The sequence below is a fragment of the Nansenia antarctica genome, assembly GCF_963989245.1.
Source record: "Nansenia antarctica genome assembly, chromosome: 2".
In the NCBI taxonomy this organism is placed as follows: Eukaryota; Metazoa; Chordata; class Actinopteri; order Argentiniformes; family Microstomatidae; genus Nansenia; species Nansenia antarctica.
In genome coordinates, this window is record NC_137675.1 from 68,164,994 (window position 1) to 68,189,641 (window position 24,648).

The 24,648-nt window shown below is 42.0% G+C and overlaps 1 protein-coding gene across 1 annotated transcript; it reads left to right on the top strand.

Moving 5' to 3' along the window:
- Nucleotides 1–1,199: 1,199 nt before the first annotated feature.
- usp31 (ubiquitin specific peptidase 31) lies at nucleotides 1,200–13,522 on the top strand (the record flags this gene model as incomplete). Its single annotated transcript, XM_080522495.1, has 16 exons — nucleotides 1,200–1,739; nucleotides 1,908–2,045; nucleotides 3,171–3,265; nucleotides 3,357–3,449; nucleotides 6,227–6,362; nucleotides 7,401–7,548; nucleotides 7,669–7,849; nucleotides 7,964–8,075; nucleotides 8,307–8,401; nucleotides 8,838–8,915; nucleotides 9,322–9,451; nucleotides 9,943–10,062; nucleotides 10,700–10,925; nucleotides 11,053–11,211; nucleotides 11,707–11,859; nucleotides 12,036–13,522. 16 exons carry the CDS (start codon nucleotides 1,200–1,202, stop codon nucleotides 13,520–13,522), a joined length of 3,891 nt encoding a protein of 1,296 aa, XP_080378621.1.
- Nucleotides 13,523–24,648: the final 11,126 nt, after the last annotated feature.

Here is a 24,648-nt window from a genome sequence, read left to right on the forward strand (position 1 = left end):
TCTGATGTCCTGAATCCTGTCCCGTTTGAGGAATAGTCGCGAAATGTGGTATTAGCAGCCCCCCTACGAGAAACAAGTCGCACATCAGGACCTATTTAATTTCTGTCCTTAACATCATTCGTAGGGCTGAAAAACATGTTTACTGCAGACTTGTTTCCATAGTTGTCCTCTATGCGTCATGTTTAAAATGTAAAATGTTTAAAGTATGTGTTGGTTTACAATTCTATTGAATTTGACATTTTTATCATGAAAAAGTCACATACTTAATATTTTGCGAGCCGTTGACTCTTTTGACGTCAGCTCTTACGTCACTCGCCCCCTAGTGTTGGGATTTGAAACCGATAGGGGAACATCACAAAACGGTCTCCCCTCAAACGAAACTCCGTTTTGTGCGTTTCGGGAGAGAGTACAATTTGGCTTCAGAAAGCGTCAGAAATCCTACCAATTCCACAGAGCTTTCAGAGAGGGGATCTGAATCAACGAGGCGAATCTTGTTACGGATAGAAATGCCACTTTCTGAAGGTGGACTGTCTTGTTCACCATGGTAGCTATGCTAGTGAGTTAGCTAGCTGGTCGTGCTACATCGACCATTCATTGCCGCGGGGCGGCGTAAGTCTACATGTCTCTTCACAGACACAGTCAGGTAACCAGTAGATAGCTCATTTGCACAGGTAAGATAACTTAAAGCAATACTACAAACTAGCTACAAGAAAGGACAACGTGCGAACTTGTTTAGCTAGGCTACTACAGGCGGATTTACTTGGTAAAACAACTTTTGACAGCTAGCTAAGTAAGTTGGCTAATTAGCTAGCGAGCTGGTATGGTCCAGGTTGTTGTGGTTGTTGTTGTTGTTGTTGTTGTTGTTGTTGTTGTTGTTGTTAGCGACCCATCATTACCAGCCCGCTATCGACTCGCTAGTCAAAGTGTTGTTCAGATGGCAGCCGCCGCTTAGCTAGCTAAGGTCTCAATGGCTAGCTAAAACAGATCTAGTTAGAGCTAGCTTGGTAGCATGTGAAATGTGTGTTGTTGTATAACGAGCTGCCCATCATTCTGGCTCTATGAGATGTAGGTGGCCAGCTAGCTTGCTGGCTTCTCAGTTGAGATGTAGCACGAATAGTCACTCGAATAGCCCAGCTTGTTACTGCACAGAACAGTGTGTGTTTTTAAATTGAGTAGAGCCACCTACAAGAAAGGTGATCATGTCTGGTAAAGCCACGACTAAGGAGAAGAAACCTGGCTTCGGCAAGAAGCTCTTCAGGCGGGGATCTGTGCGCTCGGTGGGCAGTTTTATGAGCAGAGTCCTTAGGACCTTATCCACCTTGTCCCGTTTTGGGACGGAGGTGCACGCGACAGAGGGTGACAGCAGGGACGATGGAGGGTTCACGTCGTTTAAGACAGGAGGCAAAGAGTCACTGCCCTCGGACGATGGGGACTGTGGGAGCTTCCTCTCTGGAGATAAGGTTCCTGGAGTCTCTGGTCTCAAAAACCATGGGAACACTTGCTTCATGAATGCAATTCTGCAGTGCCTGAGCAACACTGAACTCTTTGCTGAGTATTTGGCACTGGAACAATACCGGGGTGATGATGAAACGGATGAGGAGAAACAACCGCAGATAAATGGCGTGCATCTGCAGAGAAAAGGACCCCAGGACAGAGGCGAGGTGACAGAACAGCTGTCTGGACTGGTCCGGGCTTTGTGGACGTTTGAGTATACCCCACAACATAGTCGAGAGTTCAAAGTAAGTTATTGCATGGTTGCTGCAAACACACACTTTTAGTTCTGTAATGCAGAATAATACTGGACATGATTATGTGCCTCAAATGGTAGTAGTAGTAGTTGTAGTTGCCCTGTATGTTGAACTTTGATAATCACAAATACTTTGTTGTCTCTTTGCTGTTTGTTACAGAATGCTGTGTCCAAGAATGCTTTGCAGTACAGAGGTAATGCTCAGCATGATGCCCAGGAGTTTCTGCTCTGGCTTCTGGACCGAGTGCACGAGGACCTCAACAACATTGTTCACCCCAATAACAGGCCGTCCATAAAGGTAAATTCTGCACTCAGGAGTCTTGAGTTCACTCACTGCTTATTTAGATACAGTATCTACATTTGTGGACCACACTGGTCATAAAAGTTCAGAAGGTGAATGAATAATACACCTTCATGCTAGTAGTGGCCAAGTTAGCACAAGTTACATGACTCAGACAGGAGGTGGCATGCTAATTGAGGTGTCCTTTGAGGCTTCAGACATGCAAACCATAATAACAGTGGAGGGAAGTGGCCTGGTATTCTGTAGGGAGGATCTACTGACCCAACCCATTTTAGAATGAAAGTCATAAAAGTCCCTTATCAGGGTTGACTATCAATCTGCCAGAAAGCCAGAACAAACAGGTCTGGAGACAGAGGCCCCTCCGTATTTTACACTGTTGACCGATTCTTGATCTCCTTTGGGAGAGTAAACAGAAGGTAATTTTGTGCCTCTGGGCATTCTGTTTGCATTCTCTGTCTACCTACACAGCTCCTTGCTCAGTTAGTCATGCAAAGCAGCTGTGACCTGACTGACCTCACAAAGCGTTTTCGATTAAATTGGTCAAATGGCATAGTCTCCTTAATAGTGAGCCAGAGGAGCAGCAGCTTGGGTAGTCTTTTGGCGTTTTAGTGTCTTAACCTTTGATGCCTTGCTGACAGTGCTTTAGATGATCACTGACTATAGAATTGAATCATTTTCAGATGTGACTGACTAAGGTGTGCAGAGCTGGTTCATGTCCACTCTGCTCTATTAGAATAGAATAGAATAGACTTTATTGTCGTTGTACAGTTGCCTATACAATGAAATTGTAGTGGCTCTTCCGAAGGTGCAAAAAAAACACAAAACATATTCACATATTCACAAACATATACACATATAAGATAAACATTTATGAACATGTCTTATGTCTACTGTTCAGTGTTCTGATGGTCCATGGGTAGAAACTGTTGGACAGCCTGTTTGTTCTAGCCTTTATGCTCCTGTACCTCACTCCAGAGCGCATCAGGCTGAACAGGTGGTGACCAGGGTGGAGGTGGTCTTTAAGAATCCATATTGAAACCATAGAGATAAGGAAAATGTCTCAGACGTAAGATACAGCCCAAACATCCTGCTCATTTGTGTGCTCTTTTTTTATTCTTTCAGCCACCAATTGATGAGGATGATGGAGGTCTAGAGGGGCCTTCCTTTCCCCTCTCTGCTGGTTCATTTGTGCAAGAACTATTTCAGGCCCAGTACAGGTAGCTTTTACTGCCATGGAGTTTTATATTCTTCAGCTGTGTCATGTCTCTGCAACGAACAATTTGTGATTTCGCTGCTTTTCGCCAACAGGTCCTCACTCACCTGCCCGCATTGTCAAAAACAGAGCAACACCTTTGATCCTTTCCTCTGCATCTCTCTGCCCATCCCCTTACCTCACACACGGTGAGTACACACCATTGCTGTGCCCCAGCATGGGCCTGCTGGCTGAAACAAACTCCCTTGAAAGCTGTTGACATGTTCATATGACTTCTTTACTGCCATTCTGGATGCCTGAGGAGTAGGCTAGTCCATTTCAATTCCCAGTGATGCACAAGTGAAGCAAGGAAGGGGGAGAATGTAGTTTGTGGCCAAATATGTAATTCGACTTTCTGTAGACCTAGCCATGCCTGTAATTATGGGACTAGTCTATTGGCTCAGTGAATTTGAATGGCCAGACATTTTCCCAGGGAAAATGTCAAATGGACATTCTTGAAATCTAAAATGAAGATGTATGTTTTTTTTTTTATAAATGTGTACACTTACATAGTTAGTTAATTTTAGTTTCTGGTTGTTAAAGTGATATTTTCTCTTAGACTGCCCCTTTTTACACACTCAGCTTAGAGGCTTTATTAGGGTATGAAATAGGCTACACTTTGATCTACCAGTCGGGGGTAGTGGTAGTGGTAGTGATAATAGTAGTAGTAGTAGTAGTAGTAGTAAAAAAACAAGTTATTATCGTAGAAGCGGAAATTGGATTTGTATACAGTAGGATCACAAAAACATCCACATTGACTGACAATGATACAATAGACACAAATACCAAATATCGAAACAATTATTTCAATTATAAAGTGCAATGGTGTAGTGGTCCGTAATTTTCATGTCTGGTAGATAAAACAATTTTGATCAGGCAGCCAATATATACAGTATATGAAAAAAAGGAAAAAATGGCTGTTTCATTGGCTTTCATGTGCTTAGGGTTTTTGCCAAACTATAAAGCCATAACAATCCCATTGATGCAACATAGGGAAATAATGTTTGTTTCAGGGCTAAATATTTAATTTTAAAACAAAAATCTAGTGACTGGTTATGGCTTTCAAGCGCAATTGCATGCAATCACAGCTAACACAGCGGTGGCTGAGCCTGTATCTGACTCTTCACCTGTATGACACGTGTTAATAACATCAGTATATATATATATATATATATATATATATATATATATATATATATATATATATATATATGTAGCCCAGTGTGTTATATATGTGTTAAAATGTATATATACTGTATATATATGAAGTAGTGAAGGCTGTGCGCTCATCCGACACCGACATAACCCCCGGAAAGTGCTTGGAAGCTCTGGAAAGTGCATTTGGACTGGCAGAATCTGGAGATGAGCGCACAGCCTTCACTACTTCATATATATATATATATATACATTTTAACACACTAGGGTAAAATCTCCGTCTTGCATTTCGTGGGTGGAGGGCCTATTGGTGCTTAACCAAGGGACTTTGGTACCTCTCACATTACAGTGATGCTATTTTAAGACACTGTCAGATTGAGAAGAGAGCTCCCTGTTCAATGTAGATTCTTTTTTAAGCTGCTAAATTCATTACAATCCATGCATAATTAAAGATGGGAAAGATGATGTGAAATTAGGAGATGGGCACTGGCAATTAGTGTCACATTTGTCCTAGCATGTCTGATTGACGACAGAATAATGCTCGTCCGATGGCTTTCATTTCTCTTCCTCCCAAGGAACAGAATAATTCTTTCAAATATTTGTTATCCCTCATCTGAAAAGCATTCTTATTCTAAGAATCTTCTGTTGAATCTAGTGCTGTCCCAAACGACTATTTTTCTAACGATTAATCTAGCGATTATTTTATCGATTATTCGATTAGTCTAATGACTAATTTATCGATAAGTCTAACGATAATTTTTGTACTGTAAAAAAAATAAATAAAAAAAAACTTTTTTGTCTCCACCTCACTGCTATGTTTAGCCAACTTGAATGCCAACATGGCCATTTAGAAGTCTGTCCATCACCACAACACATAGCTAGCTAACGTTACTCTCACTGCTATGTTATGATTAGCTAAATTGATGCTAACGTAGCATGCGAGCTACGAGCTAGATAACGTACAGTAGGTGCTCGCACCACAATGACAATAGGCTACCGTAGCTAGCCAGCTACATAGCTAACGTTACTAACACCAGAAGACAAGACATACGAACTGTGGTGAGCTACATTGCTTGTGTAACATTAGCTAGTAGCTATCCATTTTCACTCATACACTTAATTGTCTCGCCTGGTAAAATAAAGGTTAAAAAAAAAAAAAAAAAACTTTTTTTTAATTTGCGACTAACCGACGCATATTACGCTAACCGACGTATTGACGTAGTCGGTGACGTCGACGACGTCGAATAATCGTAACAGCCCTAGTTGAATCTGTCATGTATACAGTCTAGACTAGGTTTAGTCAAAGTCCAGGGGTTGAAAGAACATGGTGGAGGTTGGACAAGAGCATGCATGATAGTGGCAGTGTAACTAGGAGGATTTCTCAGGGAGTAGAAACCCAGCTGAGCTCATGAGAAGGCAGATTCCACATAGATTGTTGCAAAAGCAGTGAAACTCAATTAGATAGAAAGGCCCACTACTTTTGGATAGAAGAGTACTCAAAGATTAGGGGTATGTAGAACTGCTGAAAAAGCTGTATTACTGTGCAATGTTGGCTTATTTCTCGGTCCTGTCAGCTTAGAGTAGGACTGATCTACACTCTCATCAGAGGAATCCTGCTCACACAGTAATCACAAATGAGACAGGCAGTGATGTACAGTAACAGTGCTATTAGAGGAAGTGCTAACCTGTCCTTTGTAATGAGTATTCCATGCATGCTGCGAACCTTCTTATGTCATTGTCATTAACTACTGTCTTCCCTCTCTCCTCCCAGGCCTCTGTATGTAACAGTAGTTTACCAGGGGAAATATTCTCACTGTATGAGGATCGGAGTGGCTGTGCCCCTTAACAGTACTGTGTCCAGACTGAGAGATGCTGTGTCACGCGAGACCAAGATTCCACTGGACCAGGTGATGCCACTGTCCTCTTATCAGTCTCTGCTCTGTTGTTCTAGGTCACAGACACCCACAGCTATGTTCAGCAGTCCTTCAGCTAGAGAGAAGGCTGATAGTGCAGCTATCACCCTGTAATAGCATTGTGAGAGCAGACAGAGGAGGGAAATGGGAATCTATAGGTTCCTTCAACAAGCACAGTGCAGGGTGTAAGAACAGCCAGTCGTAGGCCTACACCGTTGCTCAGTGCTTCTCCCCCAACCTGTTTTGCCTACAAACTGTCTGTCAAGGTGACCTTGAATCCCATGAAACATTTATTATTCATATTCCGTATATTGACAGGCATTGAGATCAAGGTTTAGTCAGTCAAGTGGGGGTGCTAACTTACATGCTAATTTGGATATCATTACCAAGCTGCTGTTCAGGATTTACTAAAGATTCTTATCTGAAAATGGTAGCAATGGAGCCCCATAGAAAAGCTTATTTTCCCTTTAATTACCTTTAATTCCTGGCTCCCAGACTCATTGTACCACAGGGGTGCAACACTTGTCACCATTCGGCGAAATTCACAGTTGTTACGTCAAAATAGGTAATCTACGTGAATCGCGTAGATCTGCACACAAAGGGGATGGTGTGCAGAGACTCTAAAATCCTCAGGATAACCCAGAGAGAGCCCATTGTATCCAAGAACAACACACTGAGGCTTGTGCTTGATGTGGCTCAAACCTCCACATTGTCATTGGATTATAATGTGTGGGTTTCTGTGAAACCCTGGCCTGTGTGAGTGAAATGGTGAAGTAGAGGAAAAACTCATGGAGTTAGGGGTTGAGATGATGGTGTGTAATTCCATTCATAGTCTGTCTTTGTGTAGAAGGTGTGCAGAGATTTACGATGATGTAGTAGTTTATTTTCCCATTATTAATATGTTGAAAGGGGACATGGCCTAATTCTTCTGTTCTTTGGCTGATTTCACATCAATCAAATATGTTCACAGCTGGTTCAAAGGCATCTCTGTGTACAACTTTGTTCTGGCCTTTCCTTCCTTTTTCTGTGCAGTTTGTCTTGACTGAAATGTACTACGACGGTTTCCATCGCTCTTTTTGTGATGATGATGATGATCTTGACATTATACAAGAAAGTGATTCCATCTTTGCCTTTGAGACGCCCGAGACCTTCAGACTGGAGAACATAAGAACGAAAAGAGGTGCATTTTTACCTTTACTATGTAGATATTTCTTTGTGTCAGATATTGATATCATACACCTAAATGTTGATGTAGTGTAAAAACCGATGCATGACTCTGAGACTCCCCGCTCAACCACAGGGAGCCTCCTTGCAAACCTGAATCAGAACAACCTGAAGTATGGCACTGAGAGTAGCAGGACTCCATCCTTCATGCAAGGGGCAGTGAATCCTGCAACCGCATCTCCCAATAAGAATGTGGGAGCAGACAAGATGATCCTACTGATTTGCAATAGAGCCTGCACTGGCCACCAAGGAAGGAGGTAACGAAGCCCAAAGTCTCACAGTCTTCTACTTCTACTACTCCTGTTTGAAATGCAAGTTGTTAAGTTGTATGTGGAGTCTATAAACAATGGTGAAAAACATTGGTCTTTCAGGTTCGGTCTTCCGTTTGTACTGTACATGGAGCGCACTGTGTCCTGGGATATTCTGCAGAAGGAGATCCTGGAGAAAATGCGTCATCTGTTAAGGCCTGGAGTTTACATTCAGGTGTGTGGATGATTGCATAGTCTGAATGTAACCTGTGGTGGCTTTCAATAGCAAGCACAGTGATTTTTTTTTTTCTTTCTTTTTTTTTTCAAACAGTTTTCTGTGCCTGCATATCAGACTTATCATTTGCTTTAGAATGCTGCTGGTCTGGTTTTTAATGCATCTTTATGACAGCATCACTGCAGGAATGGGAACATGACCAGAGTAACTGAGGTTGTTGTGTACCTGTAGGTGGGGCCTTTCAGCCTGCGGGTGGTTGGTGTTGTTGGAATCACCTACCTCCTGCCCCAAGAGGAGCAGCCTCTGTGTCACCCAACAGTAGAAAGGTCAGTCTTCCATCTCCCTTGTTTTTCCAGCTTTGATTCTTCCATTGTCACATTTTAGACAAGTCACCCTCCCAATGTGCAGCGTTTACATGCGCTAGCCCCTAATCCTCTTTCACACACAAGCCCTATCAGATGGGTGTGTTTCTATTGCCTGAGTTAAATGGCAAGCCTGAACATGCTTTTGGCCTCTCTGAGTTGGTCTGTGTCCCAGTTGCTCAACTTGTTTATTGCATAGAATGAAATGGAGCATAATACTTTATTGTCCTCCAAGCTTGAATGAAACCTAATTTATGAAACATATAAGTCTGTTTCAATCATCTGTTTAGTGTGTTGATGTTTAAGCTTGTGTGGCTTTTTGCTGAATAGATTTGAAGTTGTCTGGCAGCTTTATGAAAGTGGCTTATTTTGGTTTCTCAACCTAATCTTTCCTCTGCAGAGCATACAAGTCCTGTGGGCAAGGGGGACCGCCACATGTCAAGATAGTGGTGGAGTGGGACAAAGAGACCAAGGATTAGTGAGTGAAACTGGTGCCCTGCATCCCTCTGATAAACTGCATGTTTCTGGTTTGTGATGAGATATATCCTGCAGGGAGATACATGGCCATACATATTACCCATAAAGCACAAAATACTCAGTAGAGAAACACGTTTGTTTGTTTATAGAGAGGGGCAAGAGAGCAGAGGCAGAGCACTTTGATGTTTGTTTGCTCTAATCCTTCAAGGCATGCTTCTGAATTTGGGACAGGGGAACATAGGAATGGAATAGCATTGACTGGAATCCTCCAAGATATTACCTAAGCAGCCTTCCCTTGTTGGGAAGTGACAGAGTTTGTACTTGTGTTGTGTGTAAGGAGGCCTCACATGATCCCAGTTGAGTGTGGTTTTTGAGTGACTGGCTGACTGTGCTCCCCTTCCCTGCAGTCTGTTTGGACACACTGAGGAAGAGTACATCCCTGATGCTGAGAGTGTGTATCTGCACAGAGAGCAACACCATCAGCCCCAGGCCTGCACCCTCGCTCAGTGCCTCCAGCTCTACACCAAAGAGGAGCAGGTAACACACACATAAAGAGGAGCAGGTAACACACACACATAATTGATTTGCAAGTAGTATAGTGGTGGTATAGGGCTACAGAAAACACTGCATTAGTATGCAGCGATGTATATTTTCAAGAAAAGAGACATGGAAATCTAACATTCCTCTTGTACCCACTAGTTTGTTTATTATTCCTTTGCTGAATATCAAATAACCTTTAATTTGCTGAGGTTGCTGGACATTCTTCTTAATGTTTTGTTTGAAATATAACATTTATAATGGCCTCTCCAACTCTGGAAGGACACCAGATAAAGTCTGAATATACACTGTGGTTAGGTTGGTGGTCAGTTTTAAGAACTGGTTTGAAAAGAGCTCTGGTCACAGAAATGTGGGTGCTGTGAAATGTGGAATGGTTCAGTCGGAGCCTCCCCCTTGTGTGTGATGCTGATTTAAAAGCACTGCGGTAAGAGCTTGTCCTTGATGGCTGCCCTGTGCTGTCTGTGTTCCAGCTGGCCCCTGATGATGCCTGGCGCTGTCCCCACTGCAAGCAGCTACAGCAGGGCCGCATCAAGCTCAGCCTCTGGACTCTGCCGGATGTGCTCATACTGCACCTCAAGAGGTTCAGACAGGTACTGCATCAACACACTTCAACATGCCCTCAAGAGATATTGTGAAATCAGATTGATGCCTGTTTTCTGCTGTAAATATGTTCTCTTGCTTTGACTTACTGACTATATGTTATTGGAAATCTATGACTTATCAATAGTACTGACAAATGACTTCAAACTTCTATAAGCGTTATTTTAATGCTGCAGCAGAGAGCTTAGTTAAAACACACTAAGTAAGCATGCCTCAAATGACCCACTGAACGTCAGTGGCAGGCCTCTTTAATAGTTAGTTCTGCTAATACAGAATTACAACAGGATATGCAACAGGTCAAATGGCTCGTAGCACCACACAACCCTTAATGCTAGCAGTTTATGATCAAATGTATCTGGTGGGACAGTATCTTGTTATGGTTGGACAGTCTCCAAATATTAATTAAGGATACTGTGAGTGCTTACAGTCGGACACAACTCTTTTCCACACAACTCTTGCATTCAGCACGCCTCTGCATATGATGGAAAATTGCAGCATTTCAACAGTTCAGTGAAAATACAGTACAGTGTTCTATGTTAACCTTTTCTACAATCTGTTAGGTACACATTGTTCCTGTCACAAGAGGTAGATGAGTACCGCTGATGTGTCTGTGCTGTCTCTCTGTAGGAGGCAGACAGAAGAGTGAAGATGCAGAACATGGTGAGGTTCCCTCTGATGGGCATGGACATGGCACCACACATGGTCAAGAGGAGCCAGAGCAGCTGGAGCCTGCCCTCCCACTGGTCGCCATGGAGACGACCCTACGGCTTAGGACGCAACCCAGACGACTACCTATACGACCTGTATGCTGTTTGCAATCACCATGGAAACATGCATGGAGGCCACTATACAGGTAACGTCCAATGTTTAAGCAGCTGGGTTGTCATCTTAACTTATTTTGTATTTTGAGTCATGAAGGTAAACCAAAAAATGTATATACCTGATCACCTTGAATCCCTTTTATGTCTTTGTCACCACAGCTTACTGTAAAAACTCAATTGATGGCCAGTGGTACTGCTTTGATGACAGTGAGGTTCAGCCTGTAGCTGATGATGACGTGTGTCAGCAGACTGCCTACATCCTGTTTTACCAGAGGAGGACCACCATTCCCTCCTGGTCAGCCAACAGCTCGGTTGCAGGTGAGTAACAGCTCCTTTGGTTTGTTTGATTTTCCTTACACAAATACAGTTCTATCTGTTTCATTAGGGTTAGGAAAAATATAAGGGGAATTGAGCCCCTCCTGTTTTCTAACGCATGCAGATCTCTTTCCTTTAAGTAACATTGAAATGAGATGTCCATTCTTAGTAAACCTATGCCCTAAACAAAGGAAAACATTGCAGCTAAATACTAGGCGTGAATTGTATTTTTCTTTTCATAAGCAAGATGTAATTGATCAAAAGCGCCTTTCTATCCTGTCATGGACCCGAATCATTGCCTTTTGGCAAAGTATGGTATAAGTCTACTACTGTACACAAAACTGATGTGTAACTAAGAATGTTTTAAGATAGCACTTTGTATATATGGATACCTGCTGGCCTCTTGTACTATGTGTGTTTGGTCAAACAAAAAGGCTCCCCTGAGTGTGTTTGGTCAAAGTGAGAGCTGAGGGTTTGTTTTTTCTCTGCCTGGGACAGGCTCCACTAGCTCATCCCTCTGTGACCACTGGATTAACAGGCTGCCAGGGAGCAGGCCGCCCAGCCTGGCCTCTGGGGCCTCCTCCAGACGCACATCTCTGGCCTCCCTGGCTGAGTCTGGGGAGTTCACAGTGGAACGCATTGAAGATGACGGTGAGAGACCAGTTCACGTCCGGTTTCTTCTTCAACCAGCACGCTAGTCCTGTCCTTGCTTTGCTGTATAGCCATTCATGTGTGGTATTACTGGATATGTAGCCAAACTTTAAAGACCAAAGTGTACTACATTTTCTTTCCATCCCTCTATTGATTTAAAACTGTCCTCTATTTAGGGGGATTCTCTACCCGTCCATTTGTGAGGAGCATTCAGAGACAGAGCCTGTCTTCCAAATCGTCCATCACCAGCCCTCTGGCCTTCAGTGAGAATGGTATCAAGCCCTCATGGTCCCTCTCCGCCAAGCTCCAGATGAGGTCCAACTCCCCCTCACGCTTCTCCTTGGACTCTCGTTCCTCCCCCCCTTTAGAGAGGATAGGAGAGGCCTGCGATGACAAAGTATCCACATCCTGCTTTGGTAGCTACAGCAGGCATGAGCTCCCCTATGGAGGCAGGGCTCCTCTGGCCATGATGGAGAGCAACAGCAGTGATCAGGTCAACAGCAAGAGGCTCCTAGATGAGGTCTACTGCAGGGCCCCCACACCGTCTGACAAGAAGAGCACCAAGGGTGACCCAACTGATAACAATAATCAGATAACAACCCTTGACCAAAACACACAAGCCAACCCCTTAAAGGAGCAGAAGCGCAAGAACAGTATTGGTGGATCTGCTCTGAAGGCAGAAAGCACAGGGTCCAAAAAAAGCTCCAGCAAGGCTGAGCAAGAGAAAACCTCCAAGAAGCGCCAGAGCGTGTCCTCAACCGTAAAATCCTCCTACGCCCAAATTTCTTCCAGCCCGCAGGTGAAGGGCCCCAAGGTGACCAACTCTAAAGACAAGAGTGCTAACGTCAAGACCAGCAATGCCACACCCACTGGGACCCCCTCCAAAAAGCAAGAGTCCCAGGGCCCAGAGGCTGGAACCCCTCAGCGCAAACAGCGCATCTGCTCCACACCACAGTCCTCAGCCTCCCCCTCTCCCACTGCGAAGAAGTGTTATTCTGGCACGGAGAAGAACTCCACCAGTCGAAATAAACTGCTGGAAAGGAGCTCCAGTCGGGACTCTTTTTACGCCAGTCCCCTCTCTGACAAGTCCAGAGGCAGCTTTGCAGCCCGGACCCTTCTGCCTAAGAGTGGTGAGGGTGTCCGGCCTGAGAGGAGATTTTTGAGGAGCTCCAGTAGCAGCTCGTCTATTACCAGTCTGCGCTCCCCCAGCGTTTCCTCCAGAGACCTACGGCGCAGCAGCAAGTCTGAGGACAAAGGCCTGTCCTTCTTCAAGAGTGCACTCCGGCAACGAGAGACCCGCCGGTCGGCTGATTTGGGTAAAACCACCATCCTGACTAAGAAGGTCTCAGAGAGGACAGCCAGACTGAGCGGCCAGACTAAAAACAATGGTGCTGATGAGGGAGAGGGATCAGCCAATGCCTCACAGCAGGCCTCTCCAGAGTCTCATGCAAGTGAGGCCGTCAATGAAGGGAGGGAGTCCTCGAAGCCCTCCACCCCTGTCAGACGCTCTCTATTACCTATAGGCAAGTCCAAGTCTTCCACTTCTGAAACAAGTCTTACATCTCCCATGAATGGGAAAAGGCCTCTTGTAAAGATGCCATCTTCCAGAAAGCTGTCTTCCAGCATGCAATCTTCTGCACGCCCAACACAGAAGCCTCAATGATATATCAGTTATATATCAATAGCAGTTTCGTCATTTTAGGTAATGCAGCTATTTTCTTTTCATGTGCCTAAGAGATATATATATATATAGAGTGAGAGAGCGAAAGAGAGAAATAGTACATAGTATAAACCTGTATTTTTCTTTTCATAAGCAAGATGTAATTGATCAAAAGCGCCTTTCTATCCTGTCATGGAACCGAATCATTGCCTTTTGGCAAAGTATGGTATAAGTCTACTACTGTACACAAAACTGAATAGGAATGTTCTAAGATAGCACTTTGTATATATGGAATATGTTTTCCCCCCAGAACAATACAAATACAGTAACTTAATGAACTATAAATCTATAATGTCATTTTTAATGTGTATACATGGTTTAAAGAGGTCACATGAAACTTGAGTGATGGACCTGGGACTTGAAACGGTAAAAGGGTACACTCGTCCTGCAATATTTGATGGAGTTAATTCTGAGAGATTTCTCCATTAATACACCTGGTGCTGTTCAAATGGCAATGCTTCAGTGGCACTGTTTGACATGTTTAGAAATACTGGGGGCTTGAGGCATACTTTCCAAAACATAAACACACCCTTTTGAACTCAGTAGAACATCCCGATAGCATCAAAACCTGTGGTACCTCGTGAGATTTTGACAATTATCAGCCATTTATGGAATAGCAGGCTACCATAGAGTACTGATAAACCCATAGTCACCTGTGAAAGTAGTTATATTTGTAATATTTGCCTTGATCGTAAGCCGAAGACGGAACAATCTTAATAGCTCTCACTGCTGTTATTTCATTGCCAAGTTTGCATTTTCCTTGTAGCCCATGCAATTCTAAAACTGTCAGGACCAGCATGACATTTTCTTATCAGGTTTGTTTATAATTAAACAACAAATGCCATTATTAAATTGTGACACCATATCTACATAACTTCTGTTGCTCTAGCTTTGAACTGCCACTGAACTGCCCTGCTTGTCAGGCCATTTGATAATCTTAATGCCCAAGCCTGCAAGTGCAATAGTTATCAATTGTTCATTTTTTTTACTTTATGTTTATATGCTAAACATCAGTTATTATTAAGAATACTAGCTAGCAAGGTATGATATTTCTATTGTTAATTTGTGGGTGAGGTTGCAACATATTGAAACCCTCAGATACCCTACTTTGCATTTAACACATTTTATGACAGATTTCATATATCCGTTCTCATAATCTTAGTGGAGAAGGAGACACAATTCTCCAAGGATTTGAGGTTTCTCAAACCTATAGCACCTAGGTTCATATTCTTCAGATGGCTTAAACCGCTCTGCAGACTCATTGCTGCCTGCAGCTACAGTACAATCTGTAAAAAAAAAACTGCTGTTACATATTGTAGCTATGCCCATGTCTAAGGCATTTAGGTCAAAGCAGGAATTATTCTGTAATGGTGGTTTTCAGGGTTCAGCAACAGTCTTGACAACCTGCCACTTGTAATTGGTGCCTCTGGTCATTATGTGGTTTGCTATCATTAAGTGGTCTGTTGCAAACACTGTTAAAATGTTTTGTTTTTTCACCTGAACCTTCACTGAATTACCCTGACATGATGACGAGTAATAATACCTCAAACCTTGTTTGTCTTGTCAGCTCTCAGATTTAATATTTTGGTGTTAGCTCAGAGGGTTAAGATGGTCTTTATTTGTGCCAGTGACCCAGGTTCAATACAGTTACATTCCACTGTTGCCATGTTATGAAAACATATAACCACTCTGCTCTTCTATTGGTGCAGGCCAGAACCTTTCATGAAATGTCTGTTTTTAAATAAAGCCAACATTAAGGTGATGCAACATTATATAACAAAACATTATATTTGGAATATTTCTTTCTTGTGATGCACAGACATCAGTTGCAACCGTTATCTGCTGTTCTTATTTTGGCTTTTAGCTTTTAATTAGCTCCCTCTTAGTTCTCAATTCACAGAAAACACAATTGTAATGCTTGTGGAAAACAGTATTGAATGATAAAGCTAATGCATGCATGTCCTTTAACTATGCAAGAGATTGTTGCTATGTGAACCAGATAGTAATATTACATTTATCATATTTTCCAAATACCAGCGATGGAAAGCATGGTTAGTGACTTTCATAGCTTTATTTGCACACTTAAGTTTCAGGGTTTTCATAACTCTGAAATTATAAATGTGAGAATGTTACTGCTTTGCAAACCGGAAAGAATCAAACATTATAAAATGCTGAGCATTTCTTTTGTGTATGTTTTTTTAAATTGTATTTTGTATTTTTATTTAATTTTCCACTACATGTATATGTATAGTCATAAGCTTTTTTTTAAGGGATTGTGTCTGCCTTTACACGTTTTCATGTTCATAGGTTTATAGTGTCAACCTGTTTTATGTTTTTACTGTGCTGGTGTACATGTTCACTGGGCTTCCTCCCCAACTGGTGTTCTTTTTAGAGAGCAGGTTATCAGTCTTCCCCTTGCCCTCTTATTCACCAGCAAACACTCCACTTACACTACGGAAACTACATTCTCCACCTCTATTTTTACTAGTCATCTCATTAAAATTACATATGAATCTCGACCTCCCTACTCACATTTATATGAAACATCTTAATTAATTGAATTTGGTATTAAAGCGGTTAGTTAATGGATAATGCCACTCTTAAGTAATGGGATTATCTTTTAAGAGCCCTTTTTGCCATGATTGTATTTGCCATGAAGAAGACTACCAGTTGTGTGGCTTATAGTAAAAATGTGTATACAAGACATATGACACATTCAAAAGTGCTAGTTAGTTAGTCATAACTAGTTTTAGGTCAATCTTTGTACTGTCATATGAGTAGCTTAATAGAAAGAAAAAACACATCATTCTTCTCTCCCTGATTGACACACTGGACTTGAGATACTGACCACCTGCAAGTAGCAGCCAGGCAGCATGACTGTACTCTACACTACATAAACTGGTACCTGTGGGAATGTGGGGATTTTAGGCGCTATCTTAGTGTTTCTCTGTACAGTAGTCCTCTGAAAGCTTTTCCTAAAAGAGTAACTGAGAGAAAAACAATTGAAAACAAAATAGTTTGGGCAAGTGCATGAGACTGCGTCAGAGCCTTTTATGTTAATTTATTTGTATGTTTTATTAATGATGTGTATGCACTTTTAATATGCATTTTTCATCTTTTTTATTTTTCAAAGAATGCATTTCTTTGAAAGAGAAACATTTATATTCATTTTGTTGGTTTACCAATGCAAGAACAAAATGTAAAAGTAATTAAAAAGTCTTAAAAAAAAGTTATTGGGTCATGGTCTGATGCCCCTCATCTGTTACAAATCTCTGAATGTGCTGTTATGAAACACTGTGTTTTTCACTACCATCCACAAGAGGGAGCTTGGCTCCTGTGAATCCTTTTGTTTTGCACATCCCATAAATTGCTAGACAGTTGTGTCTATCTCAGCTTCTTTGAATGACCAAGTCTACCCAATAGAGTTTTGATTTGTTAATGTGATATTCTGAACGCATCATTCTATATCACAAATCAAAATCAATGAATTAAGAAATATATTTTTGGGTGTCTAATACAAGGTTAATGCTTTTTGAAGAATGATCCTGTGTTTTCATAATTCCATTCCTCTCATTAGATTTGGTTTAACCTTTGTTTTAATACCTACCAACCAATCTTCAAAATATCATAAACATGATCTTGGGTATGTGGTATTATAGTGATGTGGTTTGTTTTAAAAGTGTACCCAATAGTGACAATCTGAAAGGGAGAACAGAATGTAACGCAGGGCTCTCAAGTCTCACGCATTGGGCGTGAGACACACGCATTTCAACCCGTTCACACGCTCACACGCCACACCTTGTCTCACGTCCAATGCGTGAGACTTGAGAGCCCTGGTAACACAACACAGTGATTTTGATCTTGACTAAATGCTCTAAAATGGCCCCTTACGTCATAAACCCCCAATCCTTTAGCAGTGTTCTGACTATAAAAGTATTGACTGCTTGATGTTTGAGCTCAGTTTCTCACCTAGATCTGCAAGGTTGTCCACACTCCTCAGCAATTCACAGCCTATGCATTTGGCCATTCAGAATGCAACTGTCAACAGTCACTTTTGAAGGCACATTTGAAGGTGTTTTTTTGCTTGAATAAAAGTAGCATTCTTGCTATAAAATCTCCCTCCCCCACACTCCCCTCAATTAGAGATTCTGTCAGTGTTGGGTGAATGTGCGAGGGATCACAAATCAATGGCTCTTCCTTTCACAGCTATCGATACAGCTCTGAGATGGGGACAGGCCTAGAGCATCTCACTACTGAAGATTCTTATTGCTTACAGCTTTTTTTCCCTGATAGAACATGAAGGTGGTAGGGCTCAATGGGTGTGCAAATGCATTTGTCACTGTTTTGCATGTCTGATATCAATTTACACTTTACAGGAAGTGGTGCATGGCACTCATCTCATCATACATTAACATCTGTCGGTTTTAGTAACATGATTTATTGAGGAGATTATGTTTCCTCAGATTGTCATACCAAAGAATGTTTAACACCTATGGCTATTACACTTTGGGTGTTTGGTACCGTATCCCATCCATTTCAAGGGTGCATATTATTATGTCTGTGTTTTCAGTTATGCAAATGATTCTGCAACAGATCAGCAACTTGAATCCGTACAGACAAATCAATCTAACTGTGTGTGCGTGTTACCTGATCCACATCCCCAGCTGTGGGAGTTGATCCATAATGTACAAATGTCATTCTCAATCGGATTTGTCAAACTTATCTCTGTGCAGTGTACCTCACACACTTCCTAAGGCAAGTGCATCTCCCTTCTCTTTCTCTCACTAGCTCTGCTCACTGAGAGAACTCCCAATAGATGAGTCAGATGCCAGGCCCTCTACCTTTTAGCCAGTGTAATACTCTAGTTAATTATAACAGCCTGTGGCCAGAGTTTCTGTTGAAGTCATCTGCAGACCATTAGAGTAGAGTCTAGCAGGCGAAATCATCTGTCATCCTCTCCCACCACCCTGCTGTGTTCCACTCTGTCTGTCAGCTTAACATGCCCCTGAAACATAAAACCATGGCCCTTTCATGTAAGTACCTGCAGATATTAGACTGCTCTCTCCTCTACACATCCACCACCCACCTTGTCAAGCAGCCTAGGTTGTGAGGATAAACTTTACTGATGACAGTGTCATCATAACAGTGAGATTTCAGCCAAAGGCAGTCTTTAACTGCAGAGCAAAGGAGAAACAAGCTGTGAATGGAACGTTGTGAGCAATAATATGTGCTGTGAACAACTACCACCAGTGCCAGATCCCATCTAGGCTAAACAGGAGCACGGTAATCTAATATAATCACCACTGTGACAAAAAAAAAATCTGTCAACCTGGGATTTCTTCCAAGGGCAGATGAACGTCGAAACTCAGAAAAATGAGTTGAATATTGATCAATGGAGGCCTCCCCTGTGTGCTTGTTGCTCTCTAGCTGAGATTGCTGGAAGATAGATGGCACACTAGTTCCATTACCAACAACAAAAAGCTATAAACACATAGTGGTTACTAAGTTTGTGCTGGAGCGAAGCCAACTGAACGGTATTCTCTGCATTTCCCCCTGCATTGTACTGTGTCATAAAGTGGGACTGCCTTTCAACTTGTGGCCTGGCTGAGTTCCCAAAGAAATGTAATTTCAAATGTCCCACACTTAGTAGAGGATGCCATGTACTCTCATTGCTCCATGCCTTGAAATGTAGTTGAACCATTGTCCTCTTTGTACTCAATAATATCAGTCTCCCACGGTAGAGCGAGTTACTTTAGTAATTCACCTGTGGTTTTATCTCCTTTGTCCCCTCTTTTGACTGCCCTAGAGAGTGCGGGGAACTTTGTAAGAAAATCAATAGTAATTGATTCTTGAGGCCTGGAGTAGGAGGTTGGAATTCACAGGAAGAGCTGTGGTGAGACGACAGAGAAGCAGTAGCAGAGAGGTGCAGGACCCCTGAGCTTAATATGCATGTGGCAGCGCAGCGAAAGGTCACCAACATGAACCTGTCTGTAGCTACAGATTATTAAAGAGGGCCACAGTATGGGTCCTACAGTTACTGAGGGACCACAGAGATAAGCGAAAGGGAGGGAGAAAAAAAATGAACATACTGTATTTTCTAGCACACCACTGCCTCGCAATTTTGATATGGGGAGGAGGAGGAGGGGAGAAGTGCACTTTGCTGCCTGATGGTACAGTGTCACAGAAGACTGTCCATTTGGTCTTGCTTATAGCAGGTCAATATTTTAGACGTAATAAAGCTGATAAGGTAAGGCCTAATGTATGTAAAGGGTTAGTTTTTGACACAAATGTATGATTTTTAGAATGATGTTCCTGTGTAAGATAAATTTTTTCAGCATACCTGTGTAATCTTTTCCTCTTGAAAACAGTCAATGTTGTTATATGACAGTACCACTGCCTTTACCCTCCACAACAGTAGAACAATGCTGCTCAAAGCTAGTTACACCAATCTGTCACATTCATGTCAGGATCTCCTCGCCGTCCTCTCACATACATTTACATCACATTTTCACACCACTTGTTTATTACCCCCTCTTCTCCAACACAATCAAGCTTCACAGGGTGATGTTCAGAGCAAGATAGCAACAGACACTCACCATTGAAAGTGTCACTATAGAGAGGGAGGACTGTTTGATTTCATTTGCAGGATTTCTCTGCTGTGACGGGGTCCAGCGGGTCAGCAAGGCTGACAGGTCTGAGATTGATGGCTGAGATCCTCCCTGCTCACTGGAACCTGCCAGGCGGAAAAGTGTTGGACAACATGAGCAGTGAGCCAAGGCCTCAGTGAGGGGTAGGGGGGCTATGGACACACAATGCCCAAGGGGGTGTGTAGAGCCCCTGGCTGAGAGCCATCTGACATCCCTCATCATGACTACTGAGTGGCTTTAAGATTCACAGGGCCTGCATCAAAGCATCACTGGATCCTCTTAGCAGTTGTATACCTGGGGAAGAGCTGAGGCATTTACAAAACAAAATATATGTGACAGCAGCTGGGGAAACTGAGAACAAGTCGGCAACCATTGCAATGCAATGGATTCGGTGAGTAATCCCCACTACGACCTAGTTAGTGTAGAGTAGTGGGGATTACTCACCGAATCCATTGCATTGCAATGTTTTGTCTTGACTAGCGAGTGTGTAATTGATTTGAAATTGATTTACATTTTTCAGAATAAAAGTCTGAACATTTTGATTGGTTGCTGACTTGTTCCCGGTTTCACCAGATGCTGTCACATATGTAATACCCCCAACATAATTTCCTTCCCTTGCCTACCTGGTGTTTTCAGACGCAACAAATATTAACTAGCACAGAGACAAATACACTCTGTTTGTTACTTTTATTAGATCTGAGCTATCCAAACCATTGGCTGAAGGCACACAATCAGCCCAAATCACAATGCTATAGTGTTAGACTTTCAAACAAAGGAGGCTTAACTATTCTCCTAAGCACGAGTTTGCAGTGCTATAGCTTGTGATCAATAACAAAGGTAGGCTGTGGTACCCTTGCCCCTCATTAATATGCTAGGCCAGTGGCCACCTCAGTGGAGTGGATCAGTCCCGTGGAGTAGCAGTGGATCGGAGGTCATCTCCAGCAGCAACAACAGTGAACACAGTCATGTATATTGTATTTGTACACAGCATGTGATAAATGTTCCATTCCTCTCTGCCTGCTGTTGTTGTGTTAGGCCGCGGAGTCTGATCAGCCAGGTGGAATGACCCTTGGTAACACAGCTCAGCAGATGCAGATCTGGACAGATGGCGCACTCAATGTGTTTTCAATTACTCAAGACATCATGTGTCCTCATGTTTGACAGCAGTGTGAGATGCTTTCACTCACGGCAGCCAGAATACCTGGACCCACCAATCAGACAACATGAGTTCATCACCTCTATGTGCTATTTGGTTATAACAATAACATTTATGTAATTACAACATAACAGCCACCCTGGAGGATTAATTAATTAATATATGATTGCTTGATGCTTTCTCTGTCATTTTAGTTCCCTGAGCATCCGTTATCATGTATTTCTGTAATGTTATAGTCAAGTTAATGTGTCTGCGATTCACAGCTCACGGAATGTCATGATAGATCTCAACTAACATTACATTAGTACACAGTCTGTCTCTCACTGTAATGGTAGAGATCATTTGACAATTAGAGGATAACACTAGGTACTGTTTCCTGATAATCACCATATTTGCAGTGCAAATATAGATTGAGTGCTTTGAAAAACGAATAGGCTAAGCAGCCATTTGATTAACTGTTGCATAATTAATAACATCGTTTATAAGTTTCTTGTCTCAGGATTGTCTCAGGACCAAATCTCAACCTTCCATTGTTTTTCCAAACAAATGGAAAACCATACTTTAGAAAAGCTGCCATAGTACTTCTATGAATCCTCTTTATCATGATACATTGCTTCATGAGTGCAGCAGCTAATACGAATATGAAGCCAGATGCCCTCATAAGCTGTTTCACCATTATTTATTTATGAATGAATATTCATATTCTGACTATGCTAATATTTCTCTGGGCTTAGAAGTATGAGCTAATGTATTTATAATTTTTCGTCTCTGTTTCTTTATTATTACCTGTCAAATGAATAAAGGTGTTATTGAATCATTGGGTTTTATTTCTGTCTTTCTCATTCCCCTGTGACCATTGTAATTGGCGAATCCCCCTAAATGTGAAAATCTGAATTCGACATTGGATGGATTGTAAAACCTTCGGAGGCATAGGGACCTGAATAAAGGGATTCCATTTCCCATTCCCGGAAGCTATTATATTATTGAATTCTAGATATTTTATGTCTTTCTAAATGCGCATCATAGGTGAATTCTCAAGGTGTCCTTATTAAGATGTAGTTCTCGGAATACATCAAGCTCCTCCAAGATAGAACACATGCCTTATAAGATATGGTGGGTCACTATGGTTCCAATACTGGTCTGGATGCTGTCATGAGAAGATACACGTGTCCATCATGGATAGAGAACAGTAATAAGATGTTTAGGTTGTCTGGGAACCAACCTTCTTAAACGAAGACATTCAAAATGCTAATGCATACGCTGTCCTTCTTAATGACCCAGTTGTAAATGCTAACTCCCCCTCACACATTTGCATCATAAACATAACCTACAGCAGTCTAGGAGAGTAAATTGGTACTTTAACAGATTTGTCAGTGAGAGGGATTTCTCATTACTTTTATTAAGATACAGCTGCTGGTCTGCTGCAGCACAACCAACAGCAGGAACAGGAGGAATGACCTGCAGAAACGTGTGATAAATTAGAACATATTAACACTGTCAAAGTAACTTGTCTCTGGAAAGAAATATTATTTCAATTGCTGTGTTTTCATTCATGAGAATTTCACTTTGAATTGCATAGGTAGAATTTAACACTATATTTTATTTAGACTCTTGGACACAGTATTACTGTATGTTTATAAGCTAAGGTTTTCAAATGCCAGCTGCATCTGTTGTATCTTATTAATAAGGTTTAAGGTTAAATATTTCAGCGTTTCTGTCTTACAGATTGTGACCCTGATCCTGAAGGTTGCTAAGGGAAATAGAATGAACCATGCAAGTCACACATAGAGTTAACATTCCCATCATCGAAATGATACCCTTGTGGCATGTCTATGACAAGTTAAAGAAGTCCCTCCTTCGTTCACTAATTAACAGTGAGAAGATGCCCTATCGTTACCCCCAGACTCTGCTCTGCTCCACTAGCTAACACCAATGAGAATAATAATGAACCTAGTAGAATGAATAATAGATCATCTCATACTCTGAGGAATAATGTCTGCTTCATCACATGGGGCATTTTGGTGGGTGTTTACCTCTGAACTCTTCTCAGTGCCCCCAGAAATCTCAGCTGGGGGTAAAAAGGGGCATACTGTACTGTAAAGAGTCATCCAACCATTCTTCTTAACCCTTTCCCCCCCTTAAACCTCAACTCTTGGTACTGGGTGTTGTGTATCCAGCACTCTCCTTCATCCTTCCAACTCCCCAGCTGGCCTCCCCAGGCGGCTTTCTTCATTTGATAAGCACCGCCTATTGCTTTTTAATGTTGGTTATTAAAATGCAAATACAGCGCCAACTTTGCAATAATTAGAAATGCTTGGGACATTCCAGAAGATACCAGGATACAGTATGAGGCTCATAAGAGCACCCAAGATTCGAATGATGTGTGATATTATGGGTTGTTTCTGGTAGTCTCAAAACAAACATTTAAGCTTTTTTATGCCTATTTTTAACATTAGAACTTGGCAATGTATTTCCAGTTCTCCCACTGCTGTAAATGTTGTAGCTAATGCATTTTAAATGCTGTCAATGCATTGCTTTGTCACCACAAAATACTGTCTTAATATTATTGCTCAGCTGTTATCTCTAATGTATTTTGAGTGTCCTAGAGAGTTGATATAGTAGGCTTGCTAGAATAGAAAAGAAGCCCTCAAGATGTAGAGAACATTTTCACCGGCAAGTACATCATAATGTAGAAAACGTCTCCTGTTATGACTTTGAGGCGAGCTGTTGAAATCTACCTTCATGTGTATGAAGAAAAAAAACACTAATGAATAAAATATCAGCTCATATCCAATATGTAAACTTTCAAACCCTACAGCTACCCAGGAGGATCTTAAAGTTCTTCTTTTCATGTATCTTTAATTGGTAGTAAAAAAAAAAAAAAATACAGACAGAAAGTGAACTCCACACAAAGTCTTGACGCGTAATGCAGAGGCAATTTACAGCAATTTAGCAGGGCTGGAATCCTGCAGCAGCCTCCTCAGGCGCCTCTTTTATTTTCATAGAGGATCCAGTGACAGTAATGAATCATAGTTAAGACCATACTGCAGTGTAAGCTCGCAGTTTATTAAACAGTCAGCAGCTCATTGCTTTTGATCCTCCGTAGTGTCATTGTAATAGATTACGGCCCGACATGCTGATGTTTCCCCAACCTATCCCTCTCTCCTGCTGCAACCTCACAGATTTCATATTCCGGTAGGTACAGGGGAGGAGACCATGCGAGATAAACAGACAAACAAACAGGCCCTGGAGCAGGGTTGGGCTTT